Here is a 27,960-nt window from a genome sequence, read left to right on the forward strand (position 1 = left end):
GTCTAGCATTGACTTCCCGTTGTTGCCGGTATAGCCATCTAGAACCTGTATGTGGGCATCCATGTCACCTAATAGGATAATTTCGGCACCATTCCGGAAACCGTTAATATCGGCACTTAGACATTGCACTAACTCTTGATTCTTCTCTCTGCAATTACTTCCGGTCCATAAATACGTTACGCCCAGCCACGTTTTCTTTCCAATCATTGTACATGATAACCAGAGCAGCGCCGCCTATCTACTGAAGCAGTCACTGAGGTTCGGGGCACCCCTCGACGGTTCGGTAGTTGTAATTAATCATGCCCTTTCAGCACCTGCTACATGGCACTTGTCCATCGATCTGTCATGTCTGTCAAGCGGCTTCTTATTGTAAAAATCGCCGAGTAACCTCCTAGAATCTGAGTGGCTACTTAGGTGGTGGAGAGGCGCTGTACCTCACTCAGTGGAATAGAGGAAAATTTTCCACTCCGGGCCATTTGTAAATGCTAGAGTTATACTGTTCCGGAAAACGGTGTAAACGTGGTAGGGCTTATCAAACACTGGGATGGGACTAGTTGGTACTATTTCACGCTCCAGGTCAGACCAGACGCAAAGAGCCGACGAATGTAAGAGTTTTCCAGTACTGGCACTGAATTCACAATACTTGTTGTTGGTGTGTGCTGTTCGTCATTGGCCGGTCACCTTGACTAATAATATGTCCAACATCGCGATTGGCTGTCATCTGCTCTTAGTACTGCTTTAGCGTAAGAACATTTCCTTAAGTGCGGGCCCCATTTCTTCGTGTTTGGATTTCTACTATACGTCGGTGTGAAAAACCGGCCGAAATTCCACGTATGAACTCCTAAAGGAACTCTCCGTGACACCACAGCTCTGGGAACGTTTGACAGATATTACAGTTCGTTGTTGATTATTGTAACGATATTGTTGAAAGAAAATTAATCAAGGAGTTTCAACAGACTTTTTTCTGCACTGTCCGAGGGCTGAGTAAGACGACTTCAGTAAATACCACGTTGCGAATTAGCACTAATGAAGAAGACAGTGCCTGCCGTTCACAGGCATATTCGGGCTAGCAACAAGTGGATGCAGTGTTGCGTAAAACTACCCTCCTGCACAGGCTAACATTAGGAGATCGAAAAACTGCAACGTTAACTGGAAACCTAAGTTTAGCGACAGGTTTCGCATTGTACTCCGAGAGTCTTATATGATAAGAAATGAAAGAGACACCTACATTTGGATGGTTATAATTTAGCTATTCAGCATTCAAGAGAGCTTCATGCGTTTAGGCTCTATAAAGTTTAGTGTGCTCAACGTTGATTACTACAACCTGAGTGCAGGTTCAGTGACATAAGGAGCAATTTTATTTTTAAAGTAATAGGGCCGCAACGCCTGTCATTGGTTATTAGTTCATGCGAGCAATTCGTACGCGCCCTGCTCTGACCGAATCGGGTGTTGCCTTCTTCGGCACAGGTGAGCGGGCTGTTCATCCCGCCGGCGCAGGACCTCGGTTATCCTTGGAAATACGGCTACGTAGTCCACACCAACCAGCGCGGCATGTACAAGATGGACCTGCGGGCCATGAAGTACATCAAGACCGTCGATCTGACGCCCTACAACTGTGCCCCAGCAAGCGCCGACTTTGCCTCCCTGGGTACGGGCGCGTGACTGCTACTACTTGCGTTACATTTAAAGCCGCACTGGCATATGCGTTGCGGCAAACTGAACCCCTGTAGCTGTGCCCTCTTAGCTTTTCTGCATGTAACGCGATGTCAACTTACCTGTTTGGGATTTTTTTATGTTCGTTGTAAAATCTCCATTACAATGCCCTATGACCGGATTTTAAATTACGGTCTGCGCGTCCCGTGGAGCTGTCCGACGGCTGGCGCTCTATACATGCGTAGGTTATTGAAACCCTGCGGCCTTTACACTACGGCTGGCGTTAGAGAAGAAACGAATGGGCGAATTCTGGGGCACAAGTTTAGTTCATAACTAATCCTGATTTCACCATTCAAAATATATGCGGACTCAGAGAGCGAGAAGCATGGAGGCTAATCATGTAGCACTCAGTTTGCTACTTTACACTTGGCGAGGGGAAAGGGTGAATAAAAGAAAACTGGAATGGGGGGAGGGTATGAGGTTATGTGGGCGCTCACACTACAGTGCTCAATGTGCATTCAAAGGAGGTGGCACTAGCCACTTTCTCTGATTATGGCAATTGAATCTAGGGTTACAATGCCTTCTTTTCTATACGATGACCAAAACGAGAACAAGGTGAAAGCGGGAGCCAACGCTTCCACAACTGGACGTGTCTTTTTCAAGGTGACATATGCTTTCCTCGGCATAGTATATATAGGTGGAATTCTTCTACCGGGAAGAGGGGTTAAGGCTGGTGGGCGAGGCAACCTCAGAGGGTGCGTTAGCGGCGAGGGTATAGAATTATTTACTGTGCCGAGGAAAGCATATGTCGCCTTGAAAAAGACAGGTCCACTTGTCGAAGGATTGGCTCCCGCTTTTTACCTTGTTCTGGTTTTGCTCATCATCTTGAATTTCCATCTCCCGACTTGCCCGTGTTTTCCTTCGACTTCTTTTCTCTAGGCACCCTGTTGTCAGATCCGGTTAAGGCGCAAGGAAGGCATCACACTGCAGGCATTTCGTTCATGAAAAGGAGGGCAGTATACAACAGAGAATGCGTTCTATGGTCTCGTCGCCACTACAAAATTGCCCGAAGCATTGTCTCTCATACAGATAAGAAAGCAATAGGCGTTGGTAAAAGTGACGCTTAGCCGTAAGAGGCGCAGTAAAGCGGCGTTGGAACGAAATGCAGGGCGTTTCACGTGACTTGAGCCAAACTTTAAATATATGCAAATTCCACGTAGCTGGACCGAATGAAGGTGATGTTGTTTGCCGTCGCTTGGAGATACTTGGAGATGCTTGGAGTGCCGTGCATTTATTCCGTCTGCTATAACAAACGCGATAAAGTACGAGTATTTTTGGCATAGTATACCTATATAGCACCATATTTATGGTATTATAACAGCGGTGCAAGTTAGTGAGTGAATTCCTTTTAACCGTGTCTCTAATACCTCTTACATTTCAGGAGACGCAATTTTCGATAGCTTAACGTGCGCTTCAGATGATAAAAACATGTCCACTTTCATAATTTTTTTTAGAAGCAATGCATACTATGCACACTTTGAGTTAGCACGCAATACTTTCATGAACACAGTGTGAGCAAGGCCATGGCAGTCTATCTGCACAAATCTGGCGTCAGGATACCCACATCGAATCCACGGTCACTTTGCTGTAAACTTTACCTACTTATACACTTCAGTAAATAAAGCGTATGGTGAGCTGTGAAAGTTCAACAGTGATTCTTCCTGCGCACGCACGGAATTCGAGAATAGGTCAAGTTTTCCATTTGCGACATCCACCTCTGATTTCCCCGAAATCACATGGCCACGAAATGATGAAAAATATAAGCGCCGAACGAAGCAATGAATGCAGTGCGTCCGTGCTATATGAAGCATCCTGAAAGCAGCAACAGTTCTTTACTGTCGCCTTCGCCGTTGTGCATGATAGATGACGCGATGTACCGACTCTGGTGCAGGGGGCTTCGTGATCCTGGAGTGCCTGGAACCCATCACTCAGCGGCCCATGGGCCAGATCCTGCTCGACTACCTGACCGACACGGTGCTTTCGCACAAGACCAACCTCTTCGGCCGTCCGCGCGTCTCACCCGACTCGCGGCACGTTATCACGCTGCAGAGTGCCAACAACAGCGTCGTCATAGTAGCTCAGGAGGTCACCGAGCAAGGTAACAGCGTGCTTACCCTGCGTACATTAAAACCCGCACAAATTAGGCAGAACAACGAATAACACTTTGACATGAATGTCACCAAGTGGCCCACACCATTGTTGCGTGCAACCAACAAATGATTATTCTGACGCGCATGGCCTTAGGTAAAGTCAGCGACGTCTGATGGCCTTCGGAGAAACTTTTCAGATAGCAGAGTGTCAGGATAATAAAGGTATGATGACACAAGGTCATCTTACTGACCACCTCTCGTATCATTCGTACTTCACCAGAGTGCAGAACGTGTGCAAAGCGATATGTGCTAGCATTAGAGCGTTTAAATCGTCGCCGGCTGTACACGATGGGGTGAGCGTGTTAACGCTATCACATGTTTGTGGTGTAGCGGATGCAATGTCGCACAGCGTTACACGTACATGCTATGGCCAAAGAAGTGTTTAGCGCGACTTGCACACTTGTTGCAACCATTGTCTTGCTGCGACGTCACGGAAAACCACAGCTCTGATGGCGACATCTTTGCACCTTTTGTTCTATGCACATCGATGTTCAGCGCGACTAGAATTGTGAAAAAGATACTTATTTATTTGTTTTAGTCAGGCACATACTCAGGGGGGGGAGCACCCCTCCCCCCGCCCACGCCGCCACTCCTCACACACATTTCGAAAGCACTGCCAAATAAATCGTGAGACTTGACAGCTATTCGGCGGTCAACACTGGGCTGCTGTTACAGCACTATTATGGCCGAGGCGTGAAAGCGATCGCTGATCGGGTCAAGGGAATAGATACTGAACTGAGGTCTTGAAACACATTGATATTACTAAAAAATGGGGGCATGTTTCCGCCTTTTTCATTATTACGATGTTTGTTCCCAAATCTCAAGGTGCTGCCGCTGGAAAGGCCCCAGTGACATCTCTTCAACGATCTCCGTTTCACAGCCATCCCAAAACATTTGAAAATTTCAACATACTCTGCAATAACCGCTAAATCCATAAGCAATATGAATGTACGTCACCCGTTAGCTCGTCTGGTTTTTCCTCAATTGTACAGCACTTTTCGTCCAAAATTGGCAACAGGAAACAAGAGTCGCAAGGCGTTAAGAAATTGAGCGATATACTAAGGAAGAGAGCCAAGGCAACAACCAAACAGGAAGGAAAAGCAAACATTTTTGTGTTGTTTGTGAAAATATTTATGGATCAAAACTTTTTTTATTTAAACAGGAAGTAGAGAAAACGCCGCCGGATGTAGAGAGTGATTCCGTATGTTTTGAATCACGCTTCTACAGTTACAAGTCAAGCCGCCCGACGTATATCTCTACTGTAGATATGTGGACGCTTCTGTAACCTTCCGGGGTGGGCGCAGTGCGTCTGTAACCGCAGCGTCCTGCGCTATACCCGGCTGTACGGGACTGGCGGCCACGCATCGTTACGCAAATTCCCAAATAACAACACTAGTCGGTTAGGGCATTTAACTTGGTGCAGCAGTAAACGAGGGATCCAAAAGAACTGTGATCGTTCCGCAAATATATCTTTCTTTACAAGAGATAATTAAAAAAAACGCTACCAGAAGTATGTATTTTACACTTTCGCTTGTTTAGTTGTTCTTGGCAATGTGCTTCCTGCGTTTCTTTCCTGTGCGAGTCCATTTGATGTGTTTTCTTGTTTGCCAAGTAAAAGAGAGGTGTATCTCACCGTTCGCGATAAAGGTACGTAAACCCGCGAAAGACAGATGAAATAAGGTGTATCTCACAGGCGTGCCTGTGAGGGACACCTTATTTCATTGTGCTTAGCGGGATTGCGCGCCTTTATGGCGAACGGTGGACATTATTCACGTTTGTACTAGTAAGGGTAATCCCCCCTCCTCATTTGCATTTGCTCCCTCCCCCCCCCCCCCCCCCCCCCACCCCCGAAAGAAAATCCTGGGTACGTGCCTGGTTTTAGTATTGCAAGGGCTACGATGTGTTACAAAAAGTTGTGGTATGCCAGAACATGCCGCTAGCAGCACCCTTACAGCAACAGTAAAGCGGCAATGTCAGTGATACAAGCGGCGCAAAGCGGTAGTGAAATAAAATGAAAATTTATTCCACATTCAACGCCTCCGGCTGTTGCCTGGTTTGACGGACAGGGAACGTCTATCGATACGAATTCTCGCTGAACAGTCGATAGTGTCTTGCGCCGACTTTTGTTTCTATATACTTAATAGCGCAGAACGCTCAATATTAGGGATGTGCGAATATTCAAACTTTCGAATAACGAATCGAATAGTGTCCTATTCGATTCGGCTTCGAATGGAATAGTCACTATTGGTAAATGGGAATATTTCTCAATACTTTTAGAATATTTCAGAACGTCAACTGCGCTCAAGTAGACATAAAATTGGAGCAAAAGTAGGGAAAATTTTCACCCCCGCGGGCATAGTATTTACACAAAACATGAGGACTTGCGTAGTGGAGCAGGGGGGGGGGGGGGGGGGGGGGTATTCTGTAAGTGTCCACCTAGTGCAAATGTCCATTTAGTCTGCTGCTGAAGTGCTGATTGGCTGGGGCTGCCTGTCTCCTTCGGACACGTAACCCAGACCAGCCAATCACAACTTCAGCAGCAGACGAGAGAGAGAGAGAAAACAAGGGTAGGAAAGGCAGGGAGGTTGTTGCGTTGCGTTTTTCTCATTTCGCACAGCACACAATTTTAAGCGCTTTGCATGAGAACACTTGACTAGCGGTATAAGTCAGTGTTACGCGAATACTGAGGCATACAAAAGTGGTTCATAGAGCATGATTGCACATTGGAACACGGTAGAAAATGACGTACTTCGTTGTCTGCGTGCGCAACTGCGCAGCAGACGAAATGTATATGTCCACTAGGTGGAGACTTACAGGGTGCCCCCCACCCCCGGTACGTCGCTTAGGTTGCCATACTTTACAGGCCGTATCTACAGCGGTCATTCGCACTCTCTGAAGAGCCCTGTGCTTGCGAAGAAACTACTTGTTTGCTCCTAATGCTCCATTTGTGCTTTTAATAAACAACGCTCCTTAGCGTACTGTGTAATTACAGAAACTTGCTAACTTTAAGAATGCAAGGATGTGAACATAGTTTTATATCAAGTGTGATAATGGCTGCTCCTTGTTCCAAGACTATTCGAAAAATATTCTATATTCGATTCGATTCGCTTCTGGTATTATTCCATTCGTATTCGATTCGGTCTCAAAAATCACTATTCGCACACACAGTCAATATGGTTGTAAAAGTCCTCGCCTTGATTGTGTTTCTTGGATTGATATTTGTCGCATTTGTTAAGGCTGTAGATTTTGTTGAGACGGGTTGGAGAGACAGGGACACATGTCCTCTTGCAGGAGGACGACGAGGTGGCTGCAAGCTTTTCCAGTTTGGGAAATAAAAGGATAACAGCAGGCTTTATGGAGAAACACGGCAAGGCCAGGCTTTACACGACATATTCAAGGTGCATGAATGAATAATACATCTCGACGCAAAATTTAGTCTTTCAAAGCTTCGGTTTTGTCGTAGAGCTCATGAAACAAGCATAAACGACAGCACTTTCCTCATGCGACACTAAGTTACCCAAACAAGAATTATCCTTCCCCAAACGAATGCTGGTGGCCCGAAAATATGTTTAAATATATAAAAATTATGCGTTCACTTTTATATAACTTCGAAAGTATAAAGTAGTGCCAGATAAGTAGGATCCCGAATAGAACAGGCGTATTCAAATTTCAGTACTCCAAGGGACTTAAGTGCAAGCGCATAGTATTGACAAGAAGAGACAAAGTGTAGTGCTTGAAATGTAGCATTCCCTAAGTATCTCATTTGTACCTTTACAGGAGCATCGGTGCCTTTGTCTGCATGTGTGCGTGCGTGCGTGCGTGTGTGTGTGTGTGTGTGTGTGTGTGTGCGTGTGCGTGTGCGTGTGCGTGTGTGTGAGAGAGAGAGAGAGAGGGGGAGGGAGGGGGGAGCTTTAGAACTTGTGTCTGTACATTTCTTACACTCTTATTTAACTGTAGCATTTCCATCGTCTTGTGCACAGTCATGATGCTAGAGAAGTACCCGATGCCACCTACAGACGCCGTCGCCTTAAACACAGATAATAATAATGAAATATTCTATGACGCTAACATTCGAGCATGCGGTTAGCATTCAGAGACAGTTAAGTGACATGCAATTTACATGAAAAGTCTCGCGTTAAATTGACATCCAGTATATGCTTAATGACGAGTTGGCCAGAACGTCACTGTGGATCTACACAAGTGGCCAGGAGTGGCAGTCCTGGTGCCAACTTGTGAGGCTATGTTGATTCAGCATCTGGGAGCATCATTCTCTTATTCTATGGCTCTCGATTTCAGGAAAATGGCAGAAAGGAAATCCTCAGGAATATTACGCCACTTATGAAGCCTTTTAAAGTGCAGATTTCGTTTAATAACCCTCAGGGTTCCCTCTAGCTATCTGTCGGTCGGTTCTTGCCGAGTAAAGTGAGCCAACCCTGGAGACAGTGTAATAATAAAATGGGCCAATCCCGAAGATGGTGCAATCTAAACTTTCCCGATCGCGGAGACAGTGTAGGAGTAAAATGAGCCGATCCCAGAGACTGGCGTAATCAAAGATGTTGAAACTTATTTGGACGAGTGCTAGATGACGAGACGAGGAAAGACAACAAAAGGGCGCAGTCTAACATGACGTTTGACAGAGTGAACGTAGACAAAGGACGGCGAAAGAGGTGACAAACGAAAACAAGCGCTTGTCTTCGTTTGTCGCCTCTTTCGCCTTCCTTTGTCTACGTTCGCGCTGTCAAACATCATGGATCACCACCAATAGGCCGGTCGAATACCTCAGTGCAGACTAACAACCAATTTTTGTTTGGCGGTACTTTTATACTTAAACACAATGCGCAAATTCATTCATTTCATTTCATTTCATTTTATTACCTTAAAGGCTCCAATAAATGGAGCGTTACATAAGGGGTGGCAAGAATAAAAATACATAGTCACAATAACAGGAAGTTTTTTACATTTTCGATGAACTTGGATGGGCACATAATGACAGCAACGTCGTTAGGAAGGCCGTTCCAGTCTGCAGCTGTGCGAAGAAAAAAAAGAATTTAAAAACGTGACAGTGCGTGAGCGTGGACGGGCAACCTGTAGCTGATGGCTGGTGCGGTGAGATATGCGTGTAGGAGGAAGGATATAAGGTGCGATGCGCATAGGGCTATGAAAGAATTTGTGAAATAAAGATAGGCTGGCAATGCGACGACGGAGCGATAAGGGGGATAATGCGGATGCAGTTTTTAAGGAGGAAACGCTGATGTCAAAGGAATATGACGAGTGGATGAAACGAGCGGCGCGATTTTGTACAGATTCAAGATTATTAATTAGGTATGCCTGATGAGGATTCCAAATAGGCGATGCAAATTCTAGTTTTGACCTGACAAATGATTTGTAGGCTAACAATTTACGTGTTGAGGAGCATGATGCAGATGGCGTTTTAGAAATCCTAACGTCCTGTTCGCGGATGATATTAGGTTAGTAACATGAGGATTCCAGGAAAGATCGCTTGAAAGTGTTACTCCTAAATACTTGTATGAATGAACTAGTTCAACCGGAACTTCAGATATTACATAAGGAAATAGGAGAGAATTACGGCGACGGTGAATGGACAAATATTTACACTTACGCGGGTTAAGTTCCATTAGCCACTCGTTACACCAGTCCTGGACTGCATTAAGATCACTTTGAAGAGAAGATTGGTCAGCGGTAGAAGTAATAACACGATATATCACACAGTCATCCGCGAACATACGTATGCTAGATGTTACGTTTAATGGTAAATCATTTATGTATATTAGGAAAAGTAGCGGGCCGAGCACGGATCCTTGTGGGACGCCTGATGTTACAGAGACTAAATTAGAATTCCTATTATTAATGGTGACGAATTGTGAACGATTAGTCAAGAATTCTTCAATCCACTTCAGTATATTAGGGTCAAAATTTAAGTGGGAAAGCTTTATAAGAAGGCGCTTATGGGGCACTTTGTCAAAGGCTTTAGCAAAATCTAAAAATAATACGTCAGACTGAAGATTACAATCAAGGTTAGAGTGCAGACCGTGTAAGAAAGCGGCAAGCTGAGTCTCGCAGGAGTAACCACGGCGAAACCCGTGCTGGGCAGGATTAAAAAAGTTGTTCGAGTCGAGAAATGCCATGATGTGAGTATAGATGACGTGTTCCATGATTTTGCAGGGAATACTAGTTAGAGAAATGGGACGGTAATTTAGAGGTGAGTTCTTGTTACCTGATTTGTGGACTGGAACGACCTTCCCTTGTTTCCATTCTTTGGGCAGTTGGCCTGTGAGGAGTGACTGAGTGAATAACATGCACAACAGAGATGAACATGTATCTTTGGTGTTCTGCAGAATCTTAGCGTTGATGTTGTCAATGCCAGCAGAGGATGAAAGCTTTAAGTTTTCTATTAGGGACAAAATCCCTTCTGAAGAAAATACAAGTGAAGGCATTGTCTCCTGAATAATTGCGGGGTTTGGAGAAACAACCGGATCGGTTTCATTAGTAAACGCGGATGAAAAAGCTGCGTTAAAAATGTTGGCGCATTCGGATTCACAGATAGTTTCACCTGATGCATCGGTGAGGGAAATTGTGCGTGTATTCTGGGGATTAATGACTTGCCAGAACCTACGGGGGTTAGTAGACAACAAGTTTGGCAGGTCATAATGAAAGAAAGAGTGCTTGGCTTCTCGCACATTTTGTAGGTAAATTTTTTCAGCTGCATAATACTTGTCCCAAGCGTTCTGACTAGGCCGCAACTTGGCTGAACGAAAAAGACGCTTCTTTTTGTTTTCAAGGCGTTTGAGTGAGTTTGTGAACCAAGGGTTTAGGGGGTTAGTTCTTATATTTATGCTCGGAATAAACCTGTCAACCAAACCTTCAATTTTTGTCTTAAACAAGTACCAGTTATCGTGGATAGTTCTTTGATTAAAGTCAGACTGAAAACGGGGTAAGAATGTGCGAAGTTCATTATTTATGGCAGTATAGTTTCCTTTATCATAAAGCCGGATGGTACGTTTGCTAGTTGTCCGTGAAAATGGTTTAATCGTGAAGTCGGCTTGTATGACTTGGTGATCGCTGACGCCTGGACGCTGATAGATGCGTGATGGAATGAACGTATTCCGGATTATCCGTTAATATTAGGTCGAGAATGTTAGCGCAGTCCTCAGTTACACGGGTTGGCTCCGATATAATTTGAACAAGATTAAAATTAAGGCAAACATCAAGAAATTCGTTAGCATCTCTGTTACCTGTGGAAGTTAGATTATGCCAATCAATACTCGGGAAATTGAAGTCTCCAAATAAAAGAGTACAGGTGTTTGGATGCTTCGTTTTAATTTCATTTATTGCGTTATTCAGTTTTGTGGGGAAATCCGGACTGTTAGGAGGTCTGTAGCAAACGCCAATCAAAACGGACTGAGGTGAATCGTGACATAAGACCCATAACATTTCTATGTCTGATGAAATATTAATGGTTGTACATGATAGTTCATGTCTGGTTGCAATCAGTACTCCCCCTCCCCTCCTATCTGGGCGATCCTTGCGGAAGACACGGAAATTAGGCAAGTCGGCAAGGACTTCACTATCACAGATGTCGCTGTTTAGCCACGTTTCCGTCAAGATTAGTAGATTGCTGGCGGAAGATGAGACGATATTTGAAATAATGTCGCGTTTTGAAATGAAGCTGCGCACGTTAGAAAAAATAGCTGACAATGAAAGTGCTTGTTGTTGAACATGCTTAGAATGGCCTGTCGATTGACGGTGAGATGATTGCTATTTCACTTCTTTTACTGTTTGTGAAGCTTCATCGAATGTGTAGCGTTCCGTACCAATGTGCAAAGTTTTGAAGCGCAGGGAGAACTTATCGGATACCGATCTGGCATAGGCTACAAGATTTTTGCGAGTGTTACGGACAGAAGCGGAAAAGTCTTCGCCAATGCTGTAATTCGTGCCTTTAAGTTTATAACCACATGATAGAATGCGTTCTTTAGTTTTGGACGATGTGAATTTTACTATGATAGGCCTGGTACGATTAGGTGAGTGACGCCCGAGACGGCCCGACATTCAATAGGTAAAATTCGTTCACTGCGAAGCGAACTGGTCAGCGCATCAAGCGCACAGCCATGCCACTCGATCATACGAGCAAACTGTTCGGATAATTGAGTTCTTTGTCGATTAAACTTAGTCATTGCGCATTAACGCCAAAGGGGCCCCTCCTATGTATCGCATACGCTTCTACAATTTCGCGCGTTCTTTTTTGGCCTCTTTGACGCATCAGTCGTTCATTCATTTGTTCCGGCAAATAAAAGCCGCTTGTCAGTCTGCGGCCTTGTGTTACCTTTCGTGGTGCCGTCGTTTAGCGCTCCTCCAAATAAGTTTCAAAATGTACCGACGAGCTCTATTATCAACCCTTCTGCAAAGGTGTTGTGTGACTTATTGGGCCAATTCTTACACTAGCGAACTACATGTGTCCTGGCAAGGGCGTTGATGTGGTTATTAACGTGGGTTGATGCTGCAGGTAGTGCAACCCTGCTTATCGTGATAATGCTGTCGCATTACAGTCGCTGTAATTGAACTTGTGAACATCTAGGTTCTTTGCCTCTTCCTCCGGGTTTGGCGTCGTCGTCTCGCCGAGTAGACATAACCGAGGGTTTGCGTCATGCCGTGAAATGCCGTGTCTACTGCACAGCTGTAGCGCGACGAGGCAAAACACGAAGAACATTCATAGGATAAAACGCATCTTCAACGGAGAAAGGAACTTCGCTCGATATACTCAGCGGGAGGTCTCAGTGGTCACGTGGGTCACGTGAGTCACATGGTGTTAGTGACTGATCAATCACTTGTCCGTCTGAGGTGTTGAAGCCTTAAACACACCCAACTATGTTTCATATTTCCCTGTACATACGCTTCCTTCACCACTCGCAAAACTTCACACTCCATTGCAATTCACTGCTGCATCCACGTCGCATACTATGTTGCCATGTGAACTTGTGTTTGCGTTTAAGCTGAAGGTGCAAATAACTTGTAAAAGCAAAAAGAATACAGACGCCGTCCTTGTGAACGTCTAGTTTAATTCCGCTTCCCGTTCTGTCCTCGCGCCCACCGTGCGAGAGCCCTATAGCGCAAGTGCCGCTTCTCTTCATTACACTCACCCACGCTGCGACTAGGAACATGAATTTCGCGGGGGGCATTGGCTGTTCCAGGACGGTCGTCGTTGAGTAAGCGCGGCAGGAAATCCTGGACATAGAAGAGCGGCCGGCCGCACTGACGTGCCGTGCAAAGGGAGAAACTTTCTGCTCAGCCATCGGATGCACCTTCGCAGCGTTCACGCGGACGAATCAAGCTTCGTCAATGCACTTGAATCGACTGAACTCGGTGAAATACCGCGTGCTGTCGAGTCATTCATGTCCTACGATTGAATAAAGGGCGATTCCTGGTCCTGGTCACCGTGTCGCGGACGACTGCAAGAGCACTGTCGTTGCGCAACGGGAGGTGGTTGGTTCATAGCTGGGAAGAGCTGCGTCTGCGCCGAAACATGTGGTCTCTTGCGCATCTGATAGGCAGAATTACGTCGCACGGAAAGCACTTCGATAATGATGACCTCAGCCGTATTGGTAGCGTCGGCTTTCTTCAGCAAAATGTCACTGAGCGTGAGGCGAATGGCAGTGCCTTCGGCCAATGACTGCTCTGAGGCCCGGAGATGTAGCACAGGCAGGTCAAGAAGTATCTCATTTGCGTGGTTCATGGACCCGCCGGGAGCTCAGAATGGTAGCACATCTAGTACAAGAGGAGCCACTGCTTCGCTGTGCCCAATCATTGATAAGGGCGAAGGCCGCGTCAATGACTGTTGTGGTTGTGAAAGGGTCTTGGGATCTTGGAAATCCTGAGTACATCGACGACACGAGCTCAAGAGGCGAAGGTTGACTGCACCGCCCTCGATGGTGAGCGGAACTTCGCCTGATAGAAGGTAATCAGTTCCCAGAATTAGGTTGGCGGGCAGGTCCTCGAAGACGGAGACAGCGGCCAGGGACTTGCTTCCAACTTCAGTGTGGAGCTGAAGGTCAAGCGGCCCGACAGGCATCACGCTGCCGCTGAGGCCTCGAACGGGTACTTGTTCCAGGCCTGCAGTACGACTGGGGCGCGGCGTCTAAGCAATGCCGTACACTTAGCTCCAGTCTGCACAAGAGAAGTGAGCACCCCTATGTCATCCACGCGTGCCCGAAGCGTTCGAAGCGGCTGCGTTCGGCAGCGAAGGACCAAAAATGGAGCTTGCGGGAAGTTCTCGTAGAGGCGCCCGCACGAAAAGCATCCGCAGCGTGAGGTAGCGGGCTTCTGTGGAGTAACGGCCACACGCCGCCTTGCAGTATCCTGCAACTGCACCGATCGCCGGACGAAAGCCTCAGCGCCGCACTACATATAGTAGCGCCGCGCTCCAGGTGAGGCGTTTAGGATATGTACTCCGCTGTTGAAAGTGATGCCAGGCTTGAGCAGCTCCTCGGAGGCGTTTTCAAACAATGCATTTCTTGAGAGTATCTGGCCAAGATTGTTGGAGGGCAGCAGAGTCCATGGTGCGAACCATATTTAAATTAAATTATGGGCTTTTACGTGCCAAAACCACGATCTGATTATTAGGCACGCCGTAGTGGGGGACTCCGGAATAATTTTGACCATCTGGGGTTCTTCAACGTGCACCTAAATCTAGGTACACAGGTATTCTCAAATTTCGTCCCCATCGAAATGTGGCCGCCATGGCTGGGATTCGATCTCGCGACCTCGCGCTTAGCAGCCCAACACCATAGCAAAATCCCGGCTTTGCTCGCACCGCATCGAAAGAGTGCGCGCGAAGCTATATTTTGCGCGAGAAATTTGCTTGGGACCAAATCCAATTTAAAGCGACCGTTTTATTTTTCATGAAAGTGTATACGTGCTGCAAGAACAGGTTCGTGTAAAAAAAAAAAGCGGAATAAACAGGCCGGGAAGCGAGCAACGTGTAGTAAAAAGGCAAAACCGATGCTTTCAAGAAAGTAAATATACTTTTTCTATATGAGCCAAATTGGCAATCAGGATGTCTTCAAAAAGGGAAAAAAACATCAGATTTCGGCGTGCCCTTATTATGTATGTATTCGTAAGCTCCGTTCTACATCCGCTGCTGCTTAGAGGACGTGTTCGAATAGGTCTCCCTTTGCAGCTACGCAGTGTTGTGTCCATTTTATCACATCTTCAGTGGCTTTCTTGATGAACGACGCCGGCATTCTACGGCGGACATCCGTTATCCTTGCGTTGAACTAATCAGACATCCATCTCAATTATGTAAGCACGATCTTTCACATAACCACAAAGAAATAAATCGAGTGGAGAGAGGTCAAGTGACCTAGCCGGCCAATTTACAGGCCCGTGCCTTCCAATCTATCGCGCATAAAAAGGCGCATCAACTAGTTCCGTGCTCGGCTGCTACTGTGTGCTGGTGCTCCATCTTGCTGATACCACAGAAGTGGAAGACGTGACAGCTGGACGTCGCTGAGAAACTCATCCACCACTCCTTTAAGGATTTCGTTCACGTAACGTTGTCCAGTCAGTGCGTGATCGAAGAAGATGGGACCGATTATAGCGCCGGCGTAAAATTCCGAACCACATATTGAGCGACCACTGGTACTGGTGCCCATTGCGCTTTACCCCATGTGGATTGGAGTCCTTTCAACGGTGTGTGTTATGCAAATTTACCTAGGCGTTTCTGCGAAAATGCTTCATCTGTGCACATGATAATGCCCAAAAAGTCTGATGACACATCGGCTTTTCTGAGACCCAATTCGAGAAATCTAGACGATTCCGCAGGTCCCTATCTTCTAGCGTTGGTGCTGGTTAATGTGGTATGGATGAAAGGCCGTCGTTTAGAATCCTCCAAACAGATGATTTGGAAAATGGTGCCTGGGCGGCCACGTACCGCACTTTCGCATGAGTGTTTGAGGACAAAAATGCTAGAACATCCGTGCGTAGGCAAGGACTCAATGACCGCCGCTGTTTCTTGAAGTTGTCGGTTTGTCTGAGGTTTTTGTCTGAGGTATGATAGTCGATGCGTTTGGTCTACCGCCCCACTTCGATGTCTGATATGTATATTTGCGGCCTTCCTCTTGTTGCCATTTGCAGATTCCAAGGCAAGGATCATGTTTACCTTTTGTTCATTAGAGAAAGACATAGCCAAACAAAACGCACCTTTATACGTTTGCCCTGACGTTGTTAATTCGCTTTTGTAGTGATAGGTGTTGTGTAAAAAAAAAAAAGCATCCGTGCACTTTATCTACGCTACGACAACAGCAATCATTGCTTGTTTCCAATTAACACCGAACGCGGGCGCGGCAGATAAGGCACTGCCTCGATCGCGATGTTTTTTTTTATTTCCTTTATTTCGTTCTAGATAACTCAGAGGGAGCCTGTTCGAGGGCGCTGCTTTATGATGCGGGTTATGCGGGTGGGAGCGCAGTCACGTGATATTTTTCATATTTCGTGGGATTTCTTCGCCAGTCGGAAAAAATTTGTACGCGATTAGTGCATCGCTAAAAACACCGCAGTTAGATGTCATTATGGGGGCCTAAAAATGCCTCATTGACACTTTGAAAATTAGGACAGTACTTCTCGAGTTGGATAATTAAATGCAATTACCGAATTAAATCTCAGTAACGAAAGAATTACTGGCGCGTGTACTCCATTGTACTGTAAACAATATGCGCTAGGTTTTCTTCGAGTAAGACATTGCTCTTTTTTTAAATTTTGGTGCATTATAGTTAATTGGGACACCCTGTTTATATTTATGAGAGAGAGAGAGACAGAGAGAAAGAGATAGAAGGGAAGAAGGAAGTCCAATTTGCTACCCTACACGTGGGGAAGGAAACGGAGAGAGAGAGAGAGAGAGAGAGAGAGAGAGAGAACATGAGTCTATAGCGCACTTGCACATGCACTAAGTTAGGTGTAGGCTGTCTATAGTCGGGCACTCAAGTCAGTCTCCTTCAGGTAGTGAAGAAGCGCTCGAACTGATTTCTGGGCTAATGAACTGTGAGGCCAGGCTCCCAAGATCTTTGCTTCTGTGAATGGCCTGTCATCCAGTCTATTCAAGGCACACTGGAGAGTCTGACGTTGTTTATCAAAGCTAGAACAGTGGCACAGAAAATAACTGATGGTCTCTTCACACTTGCACTTAGCGCACATTGGTGAGTCCGCCATTCTGATAAGATAGCTGTAGGAGTAGAAGAATGCTACTCCTACCCACAGCCGACATAGAAGTGTTGCGTCACGTCGTGAAAGGTTTGCTGGTAATTTAAGTTTGAGTAATGGGTCGAGGTTGTATAAACGGCACTTAGAGTTCTGTGGTGTATGCCAGTAACTTAACGTGATGGTAGGAGCCAGACTGTGAAGCTGTCTTGCAGCGTCGACTCTCGATAAAGGTATAAGGAGTGTCGGTGAGCCAGCCTGGGCACGTCGGGCAGCGTCATCGGCGAGGTGATTACCAACGATCCCAAAATGTCCCGTCAGCCACTAAAAGATGATCTCATGTGCTCGTTCAGAAGCCCAATGGCAAGTTTCGTTGATTTTAGACACCAGCTGTTCGTAATTGCCACGTCGTAAACCTCGCAAGCTCTGGAGGGCTGCTTTCGAATCACAAAATATTGCCCATTTGTTGGGCGGTTCTTTTTCAATGTATTCGACAGCAGTGCGAAGAGTGGCCAGTTCGGAACCTGTAGATGTCGTTATGTGTGAAGTCTTAAACGTGATGACGACCGATTGAGATGGTATAACAATGGCACCCGTCGAATTTTCCGAGACGGAACCCTCCGTGTAAACATGGATTCTGTTAGCGTATGAACAATGCAGAAGTTCCAGTGTGATCTGCTTGAGAGCCGCGGTGGTCAGGCTAGCTTTCTTCACTATTCCTGGAACAGCAAGGTGCACAGCAGGCTTTTTCAAGCACCACAGAGGGGATGGCGTTTTTGTTGCGGGTGAGTGCCTCAAAGACAAAGAGTGCCAGTTAGCCGCAACTGATTTGGAGAACGCTGCCTTCGGTCTTTTCTCAGGCAAGCGGGCGAGATGGTGGTCAGGGAGCCTGTATATATGGCGAACATGCGCCCGGAGTGCGTCGATAGCTATATAAGTCATTATTGGGTGGTCTCTCGTGGTGCAATTGTTGCTGCGGTTGAAGCAGTTCGAGATAGCCCCAGACATGTTCGAAGGGCTTGGCCTTGAATGCTCTGTAGGACATGGATGTTAGTTTTGTTAGCATTGGACAGCGGGTGTGCTATATCGCAAGTATCCTAAGAAGAGCGTCCTGTATAGTTGAAGCATAGATGCCACGGATGTGCCCCACGTTTTACGGGCAAGAAACCTTAGTATATGAGCGATGGAAGTAAGCCTCTTCTTCAAGTATGATATGTGGGGGCTCCATGAAAGGTCTCTGTCGATAATAACGTCTAGAAATCGGTGAGATTAGGCGTATGAAAGTGGCTGATGGTCAATAGAAATGGGGGTACCAGGTCATGGGCTTGTGGGTAAAGCAACTAAGGCGCACTTCTCCGTCGAAATGCTGAGGCCTTGAGCACGCAGGTACGATGATGTTAGGGTCACTGCTTTTTGGAGCCGTGCACGCACCTGGAGACGTGTAACTGCTGAGGCCCATATACCTATGTCGTCAGCATATATCGAAAGGTTTACTGTATGTGGTAGAACGTCGGCAAGTCCAAGGATTGCAAGGTTGAATAAAGTGGGGCTAAGAACCCCACCCTGCGGGACGCCACGGCAAGTGTAATGGTCAGCGATTCGGCCAACTGCACTATGCACAAAGAAGGATCTTTTGAATAGATAGCTCCGAATCCACCGAAACATGCGTCCACCAATTCCATTATTTTCCAGGACATCAAGGATGGCTTCATGCGTTACATTATCATAGGCGCTTTTCACATCGAGGAAAAGTGCAACCGATATACGCTTGCGGTGTTTTTCTTGTTCTACAGACGTCACGAGGTGGATAACGTTGTCAATAGAGGAACGGCCTCTTCGAAACCCAACCATGGCCTCGGGGTATACGTTGTGGCGCTCAAGATACCACTCTAGGCGTGTGAGAATCATTCTTTCCATGGCCTTTCCAACACAGCTGGACAGCGCAATGGGTCGCTCGGACGCTAGGTCAAGTGGCGACTTTCCAGGCTTCAGGAGGGGTATCAAGCGGCTGGACTTCCACCGCTCAGGAACGCCGCCATCATTCCATGACTGGTTGTAACATTCCAGAAGTCTGCCTCGGTCATCGTCACCTAGGTGGCATAAAGCAGTGTAGATGATGCCGTCTGGTCCTGGCGACTATGAGCGCCTGCATGTGGCCAGAGCAGTGTCCAATTCCTCTAGTGAGAAGGACACATTCAATTCTGAGAAGCGTGTCGCAGGAACCTCACCCAGAATTTCGCTATTGATGGTGACCACACTGCCCGAAATCTTCACACAAAAATCTTCGGCTATATCAACCTGCGAGCGGCCTTGATGGCGGGCTAGGGCACAGAATGGGTGTCGTTGCTGTGTAGACGAGCCAAGGCCGCGCACCGTCCTCCATATGATAGACAGTGGCTTTGCATGCAAGTGACGATGTTTCCATCCCTAATAAATGTTATAAATTATTAGAAATGAGTTTTTCATGAGTCGTTAGCATTGCTTACTGGAAAGAGAAGCAATACGGGGACACACAACATTCACGTGCATTTCACACGCCATTGATAAAAGACTCTGCCGAAGTGGTCACTGAAGTCTATAGGTTTTTTCCACGGTCAAAAAAGCACGCAAAGCAATTTGAAGCTTGCTGAACATACAGCAACGTATTCATTCTCTAGGCGTAGGCTACCCATACCTTTACAAATAATTTTTAATATGCTACCTCCATCTCTTTCCAAAGTATAACAAACTTTGTCCTGTGTGTACATTTAAATATATTGTGTATGCGCATGGTGTTTACAGTAGAAATTTAAAACAACGTTGAAGTGAGAAAATGCGGACGAGGCAGTCGCCGCTAGTGCTTCTAATGCCGGTGTCCTCCTTTTGTGAGAATTTACAGAAATGAAACGAATGTATGAATTAAAAGCCGTGCACGTCCGCGCCAACGACGATGCAGTAAGCTATTCGCCAGAATAAAATGAAATAAAAGTAAAGTAAAGCGAAAATGTCGAGGAAATTCAAAAGGAGGAGGAGGAAAGAGAAAAGTAGAAGGCAGGGAGGTTAACCAGAATAACGTCCGGTTGGCTACCCTACACCGGGGGAATGGGAAAGGGGAAAACAAAGATCACAGGGAGAGAGAGGAGGGAAGGAAAGAAGGAAATTGCGGCGAGTTCGCTGACGCGTGTGGTCTTACAGAAATCACGTTAATAGTCACAGATGGTCGCACAAACCCGTCGTCCTTAAGAAACACAAAAGCGCCTTCACCGCTTTATGGGCCGACGGGCGATTGGGGCGGTGTTCTAGCAGCACCTGCACAGAAAGCGGCCGATTGTCCAGTTTTTGGAAAGCTTTGGCAAGTTCTTGTCTCTCTGGGGCATATCTTGGACAGTGGCACAGCAGGTGGTCGATGTTTTCTTCGGTGCCACAGACCTCGCAAGCTGCACTGTCAGTCATTCCAATTAATGTAGAGTATGCCTTTGTGAAGGCATGTGGGTGACAAAGCTCTCGTAATGGCACTTTAATTTTGTGTGTGTGTGTGTGTGCGTGTTGTGTGAGGGGGCTTCGGAGGGGCAGAAAGCATCGCCTGGGGGGGGGGGGGGGGGGGGGGGGGCTTTATAAGTCCGGAGGGGGCTCGGGCCCCCTCCGGACTTATAGTCGGCGTCTATGCGTTAAGTGGTTCCGGCAGAACACGCTCGCGCACCCGTATTCACAAAAGATGACCCCTCTTAGTGACGCTACTTAAGAAATAACAGAACAACACATGTGTCAAAATCCGGCTATTACATAAGCTCTCGGATATAGTGCTCCGGGGCCTAGTAGAAACAATCTTGCTTTTCGAACTTACTCATAAAATAATTTTTCACTCTAGCTCATCTAACCAACTACAGCTCATGCAAACATTGTATCTTTGCATTCAGCAGCGTGTAACACCCACTATGCCTTTCAAAAACGCAAAATGGATCAACACCACGTCATACAGTCTCTATTGCATGATGCAGTGCGGTGCTTCAAGTCGGAACAACTATAAATGCATCATACTGGGTAAGGTATTTCTTAGCAAAAGCTGCCATCTAAATGCAAGGTTTATTTTCTGCGAACATCAAACATTCCAAGGCGTCACTCGATGTTCATCTGCTATCAGATTTGGCGGACGGTCCTACCGCTGTCGACCAGATGTAGGCGTCGTCGGACTACCTCGCCGCTGCCACCATTTGAAGGAGATGAAGGTCGTAGACAGGAACTCGGTGAACAGGATTTATTTACATATTAACAGTTTAAGCAGGATACATTGGCAGACTAGCGCGACTCCCATATGGAGCCCGCAAGACTAACATACAGCAAACAGTTTACGAGCACACAGCTCACTAGTTCATTTCTAGCATGACAGAGCACTCAGCTCCCGACAACGATCACGACACGAGCACACCCTAGCAGCCGGCAAACGCTGCTTATAAGCTCTCCGCTTGACGTCATAGTTCGACGTCATCGTTCGGCGGGGACGGAGCAGGAATGGTCGGGAAGGTTCGTCCAAGCATTGTAAACTTGCCGCCGCCCCGCACTATGGCTCACACACACTAATGCACACAAGTTCGAGCCCATACACACAAAGGCTCACACATTCGAGCCCATACACACAAAGGCTCCGGAGTCGACGACCGAGGGCTTCGTAGAACTGTGCTACGTCTTGGGTGGCGCGGCGGAGTACCACATTCCTGAGCTGACCGCGCGCCACGTGGCCGCCTGTCATCCTCAGTTCTCGGTACCGCCCAGCTTTCAGTGCCGACGTCAGAGGGCTTCGTAGAACTGCTTTGTCCCGGGTGGCTCGGCCAAGTACCAATTTCCGGAGTTGATCGCGCGCCACGTGCTCGCCGGCCCTTCGCAGTTCTCCGAAGGCCGCCCCGTCTGGTGGGCTTGGAACACGTGCTGCGGGCTGAAAGCTGGCACGTTGTCACCCCGTAAGGCCATTCTTAACATTGCCTGCACCTTGTGCTGTTTACTTTTAGGTATGCTACTGTGTTGAGACCACCGCAATTCATTGAGAAATAGAGGAATTGTATAATAAATGTGGACACCAACCAAACTAAGCTGCTGTGACTTGGACCATGTAATTTGCATTTGCAGACGCTTTAACATGTCCAGAGCTGTGCTTAAAAAACAAACATGTTAAACACGCGCCACACACGCCTTGGGTTGCGGAACACCCTTGAGCCATGGCGGGGTCCTGATTCTGATTTGTTTGCTACAAAGGCGTTAATAACATTCCTGTTAGACCCAGTACTCAGTGAGACACGAAATTATTTTGAGCTGGCGTACTAGTCCGTTTTGTACCTGCATGTCTGTATGCGTGCCTCCTTTCTCTCGCTCTCTTTCATCCCTCATCATATATTACACCTGCAGTAGCATGCAAATCTTGTCGCTCTAGGTTAATCGCTCCATGTTATCATTATTTTTCTCTCGGTGGCACTTGTTGCGCCACTAGAAATGTCTACTCCATGTACCAGTCGCTGAAACAATGCGATTTGTCTGCTTCTTTTGTTCTCTACCTTCAATTTTTATTCATTTTTTGTTTTTTTGCTCTGCCTGTTATTCGCAGGTCTACGGTTCCTGTTCGACGTGAAGACAACGTTGCAGATCAGCGACGCAACTTTCTTCACGTCGCGCACAAGCCACAGCTACGACTTGTACGCCAGCTCGTCCACCAAGGAGGACATTCTTTTGGTGAACCTGCAGGACGGCAAGGTCGAGGTCATCACGGGCACGGGCCGCGCGATCGATCCACGCGGCGCACGCTGGGGCAACGCCAACCGGCCCATCAGCAGCGCGGGCGTCTTCGGCACCTACATGGTCACCACGGCCAGCGAGGCTGTCTTCGTGCTCAACGGCAAGACGCGCACTGTCAACTGCGAGATCGGCAATGTCGTCCATCCGCGAATGATGGTTTGGGTGCGCTCGCCCTAAACTCGCCCCTCTTCTCTCCGCCTGTCATGCTGCCCCCGCCTTTTCCCTCGACCAATTCCAGCCTATGGCTCTCTCTCTCTCCTCTCTCTCAGTTTATTTTTCTCTTTCTTTTACGGTTATTTCAGGTGTGTATGAGGCAAAGAACAGCGCCGTTGCTTAAATCGGCAGCGAGATGTGGCGCGTTTCTGGCCTAGACGAAAATCTGTGCATCTAGCACGCTCGTCAGTACGCACAGCATCGTCATATGCTTCGGAGAGTACTGCACGAGACGGCGCCGACGCTGAAGCAGCTTTTTCCTCTCAGAAAGCCCTGGGGGGGAGAGAAGGCTCCCCTCAGGACGCCTGGTAGGGAATTGAGAGCAAGACGCTGGCGCCGTAATTGCGCAGCCAATTTAGCGGATAGCTAGCAGCGTATCCGTTGGCGCAGAACTGCTCGCGAGTCTAAAGGAAAGAACTGACCCTGTCACTCTATCTGGGGAATCCAGCTAAGCCTAACTGATCTGACCATAAAAAACAGACGGTGCAATAACGCCTTGAGTAATCCCTACTTTCACGCTAAATCAACAAACAGGATTCACACTTTCAAGTGGAAATGCTTCTAGGCGTATATAATATATAGCCAGCAGGAGAAAACAATACACAGTACATTTAACCGCAAAGATTGAACATTTGACGCCGTTTTTATATGTCCAATTTTTTCCTCCTTAAATAGTTCGTTTCCGAGCAATAAGTTTTCGTCCAAGGGCGCGACAGTAGTTGCGTTGACGACTTAGAAACATAAAAAAAAAAACGTTTGTACACGTGAACACGCGCTGCCTATGCTTCTTTGTGAGGCTTTCTCTTTCAGTGTTCGAGGTAGAAGAACGAGGCTTATGGCCGCCGTCCACTTAGCTGCTTTGCGGTCTAGTCCGGAGAACTGCAATCCATGATATCGTTGGGTTTGTCTTTTCTGTGTTCATGCGCTTTTAAAGGTAGCGATCGCGTGTAATGCAGTGAAGAGTTTGGGCAGGGGTGATCAGAACAACTTACATCGACGTTTAAAGTAACAAGTGGCAGGCGCCAATCATGAATAGTGGCAGCACACGAAAGTTTGCTGTGGTTATCAAAGGCAAAAGATTATCTGTAAAAATCGAGGCATTTGTTTAGAGGTTGCTGGATATCCCTTAAGGAATAGTTTCTACTGTTTGGCTGTGTGTCGACGCTTCTACTGTTATGAGCTTGTGGTCTCATCTGAATCGGCAACACTGTTTCAAACAAATTTCCTCCGAACTCGATACTTGATCCAATGAGCGTTAACGTAAGGGACACTCGAGTAGCTGTCGACGTGTCCCGGGTCGACTGTTTCTCTCCGAAATTACGAATAATAAACAGACAGCTTAATCAGTGTTCATTTTCACTAGTAACTGCTGTCCCTATACTACCATTCCGTGATCAGAATTATAAGGTGTCATAGCGGGACTTGCATGCTGGAGTAATATTATTAATTTTGCTGTTAAATTTTACCCCTGAGAAATTTCTGTATTCTTAACTAAAGTGCATCAAAACTAGACGCTTCTGACTGTTGCGCATGCAAACAAATGCTCTATTTTCTCGCTTTATTCCTTTCTTTTATACAGCGCTGACGACATTACTCGTTCGACTACTAGATGATCGTATATGAAATAAGGGGACGTTTAATGTGGCCTTTTCCATTGAGAAGGGTCATTGCGCTTCTACTATTACCACCGGCGATGGTTAAAAATTCATGTTGTACATAACCTATAGCGATATGTATTCGTTTCAGGTTGTGCAGTACTCGGCGTCTTATGTAGCATCTGAGCTCTATTTGTCAAGTGCAGTTTGGGCTTAGTCGGTCATGAATTTCAGAGTACACTAAGGCTATATACCTGGACAAATATGAGCGTGTTACAGTGTGCGAAAGCAGCATGTTGTCATACTTATTTCGGCGTCCGTGGCTTTCTTAACCCGGACAGATACGCAGCGGATGTCCATGCACAGCTTCCTTTGCCTGAAATGCCTCAGCTGAAAGGACTCAATCTTGACGAGATGTCATGACAGATTTAGGCTTTCACTGTCTGATCGCATGCGAAGTCTAGAAGGCGTTAAGATGATGCAATATCGCGTTGGCCAGTCTCGTAGTTGTGATGGTCTTGAAAATTTTTTCGCTTCCTCGAAAATGGCCCGGTATGACTGTAGCTAAGGCAGCCGAGTAGTACGCACGAATATTCGCAGGAAAGCACAATTTTCTGTCGTTCATGAAGAAATAATATGATTGTTCTATAGGTATAAGCTACGAAAGTTGGGAAGGTGCGTCCGTTCATCTGCTACTGTCCTGCATCCACCTAATCCAAGCAGTCAGAATGATATGTGTATATTAAGAAAAAGCTTTTTCTACTTTAGTTGTTTTTTATTTTGACGTTTGCGACTGTAATTCTAGTCTTGACTGTAATTCTCGTCCGTGTAGTGTCACACTTGTAAATATGCGTATTTGGAGTTAAAATGAAGATATGTTGCGCCGAGGCGCGAATGTAGACCAACTTGTTTCGCTATATATATATATATATATATATACATATATATATATATATATATATATGATTCTGAAGTGTGCTTGTCGAAAGTGCATTGGTGTGTATGTATGTGGCATAAATAAAGAACTGTGCTAGAAGCACTTAGCATTTTCCATGCTCCTTGTGATGGGGGGCTGTGCTTTCAGTCGCGCATTTTAATTTCTCTGGAGCTGGTTTTGTTACTCACACAGTATGAAATAGCTCGCCTCGGTCTTTAGTTATGTTGTTCTTGTGAAAGTTTAGGTTCTTGTTCATTCCAGTGAAAAACAAAATATGACGCAACAGTAGACTGTTTCATCTTGCTTTTTTAAACTGATATTCGTTTGCTGTCAAATCATAATCAACTCATGGGAAACAAAGAAAACATGAAAGGAGAAAAACAAGACCAAGAAGGCCCCAATTGGTAAATTCAGGCAAGAAAATTGTAGTGTTCATTATCGTAAAAATTTAGATGAAAAGAAACAAAAGCCAGCATAACATTTGTTCGTTGCACAAACTGCACTGGTGTCTTCTTGCGTGCCGACAACGCGCACTACGCGGTACGGGTTACTCCTAGATTGGCAACAAATATAGTAGAAGGTTTGCTGCTTCTGTTACGTGGCCTAAATGCTCATATGAGGCGCGCTGTTTCAGATAAGGAAAGCCGTAAATATACTGCGGTGGCGTTCTGCTAGTCGTAGAGCTCAGAAACTTCGCAAGAAAACAGCATACCGTGGCTAGTCGGCATTGTGCGCGGCTACGCGGAGCAAATTGCACGCGCCACGCTGAAACTGATAGCCATCGAGGGCGCACGCAACCTGGGCTCTCCAAAGCCTTGAGGGGTGTCACGTAAGGTTGGGCGATGCACGCAACGAAACGAGACGCCCTCCCTCGCCCTCCCGGAGCACAACGACGCGCCGTGTCTCTCTTTCCACGCGTCCTCCGCGCCCTCCGGCCACGTCGTACGTCCCGCACGACTGCAAAGCGGCACCCGAACTCCGCGAATCGCAGATGGCCACCGCTGCTGAGACCGCGTGTTCCCGACATCGTTCTTCCTCCGTCTGAGGCGCAGTCGCGACGACGACGAACCTCGATTCACGACGGTCGAGAAGTGTACGTTCTAACTTGTGCTGGCTGTATACATGTGGTATTATTTTGTGTAAGTAGAAATTTTCATGCGTGGTTATACCGTCTGTCTGCTTGTCACACGGCTCGTGGGATGCGTAAGAGAGTGTGACGAAAATGCTTGAATAAAAAAGTTGCACTTGCACCGGCAGTGTGTTGCTTCGTTCTTGCGATTTGTGTTTTGTTTCGTCCTTTTCCCGTGACTGTAAAGCGAGAATTGGCAAGCTGGCAAACACAATTCTTCTTTTTTTACATTCCCGCGGCTGCCGGGATCCCGTTTTCGAAGGCTTGCAGTATTTTTGTTTGGTTTGTTTCACCGTGAGTTGTGCTCGGGTGCGACACATCTTTAACTTTATAATCGCTGAATGTTTTAACCGAAAGAGGAGAGGCCAACGCTGATGGTATTACAGTGTGCTGCAACTGGGTGTAACTCAAGCAGAGGAGTATAAAGACGGACATCATCAATCTCAAAATGAAGTCCAACAAAAAATGTATGCGCGAATGAATTATATCTATGTCGCCACTCTAATTCACAAACACGTTGCCAACAGCTACCTCCATGGCAAAGGACGAGTGCAGCGCGACGTGCATTTAGCGTCAGATACAATGCACAGAACCCATGGCAGGTTAGCTCATTAATGCTTCGTATATGCATTTGACAAGAGTGCAGATTCTGCTTTGTTGGTATGACGTAGTCGCAGGTTTATAAGAAAGAAATTATGGGGTTTTACGTGCCAAAACCACTTTCTGATTATAAGGTACGCCGTAGTGGAGGACTCCGGAAATTTCGACCACCTGGGGTTCTTTAACATGCACCTAAATCTAAGCACACGGGTGTTTTCGCATTTCGCCCCCATCGAAATGCGGCCGCCGTGGCCGGGATTCGATCCCGCGACCTCGTGCTCAGCAGCCCTACACCATAGCCACTGAGCAACCACGGCGGGTGCAGGTTTATAAAGCAAAACCATAGAGACTGAAAGGAAAGACACGAGACATCCATCTATATTGTGATCTTTCAAACCGTCTCTTCTTAATGTGCAACAAACCTACGAAATTCCTGTATACATTTAAGAGTCGAAAACATAATACGGATGCAGGTTGGTGTGACCACGTGGAAATAAAATTAGAATATTGAGAAAACAAACATGCTACTCTGCGTACAACTATATGATAACTATGTCAACATATCTGCGAGTCAGGTCTTCTGCTGCTGTAATAGTTTAAAAAGTCTTCTACGACTTCAGAAACTGCGAGTAACAGTTCCATTGGCCTAGAAAGTCA

The 27,960-nt window shown here is 46.6% G+C and overlaps 1 protein-coding gene across 2 annotated transcripts in view; it reads left to right on the forward strand.

Moving 5' to 3' along the window:
• The window catches only part of LOC126547899 (follistatin-related protein 5-like), a 515,627-nt gene extending 488,803 nt beyond the window's left edge, over positions 1 to 26,824 (forward strand). For both annotated transcript variants that reach the window (XM_055063208.1, XM_050195938.2), the window contains exons 13-15: positions 1,468 to 1,648; positions 3,605 to 3,811; positions 22,642 to 26,824. In XM_055063208.1, the coding sequence (XP_054919183.1) occupies positions 1,468 to 1,648; positions 3,605 to 3,811; positions 22,642 to 23,006 (753 nt within the window). In that variant the 3' untranslated portion in view covers positions 23,007 to 26,824. The remainder of the gene's footprint in view (positions 1 to 1,467; positions 1,649 to 3,604; positions 3,812 to 22,641) is intronic.
• Positions 26,825 to 27,960: the final 1,136 nt, after the last annotated feature.

This window comes from Dermacentor andersoni, chromosome 1 (genome assembly GCF_023375885.2).
Source record: "Dermacentor andersoni chromosome 1, qqDerAnde1_hic_scaffold, whole genome shotgun sequence".
In the NCBI taxonomy this organism is placed as follows: domain Eukaryota; kingdom Metazoa; phylum Arthropoda; class Arachnida; order Ixodida; family Ixodidae; genus Dermacentor; species Dermacentor andersoni.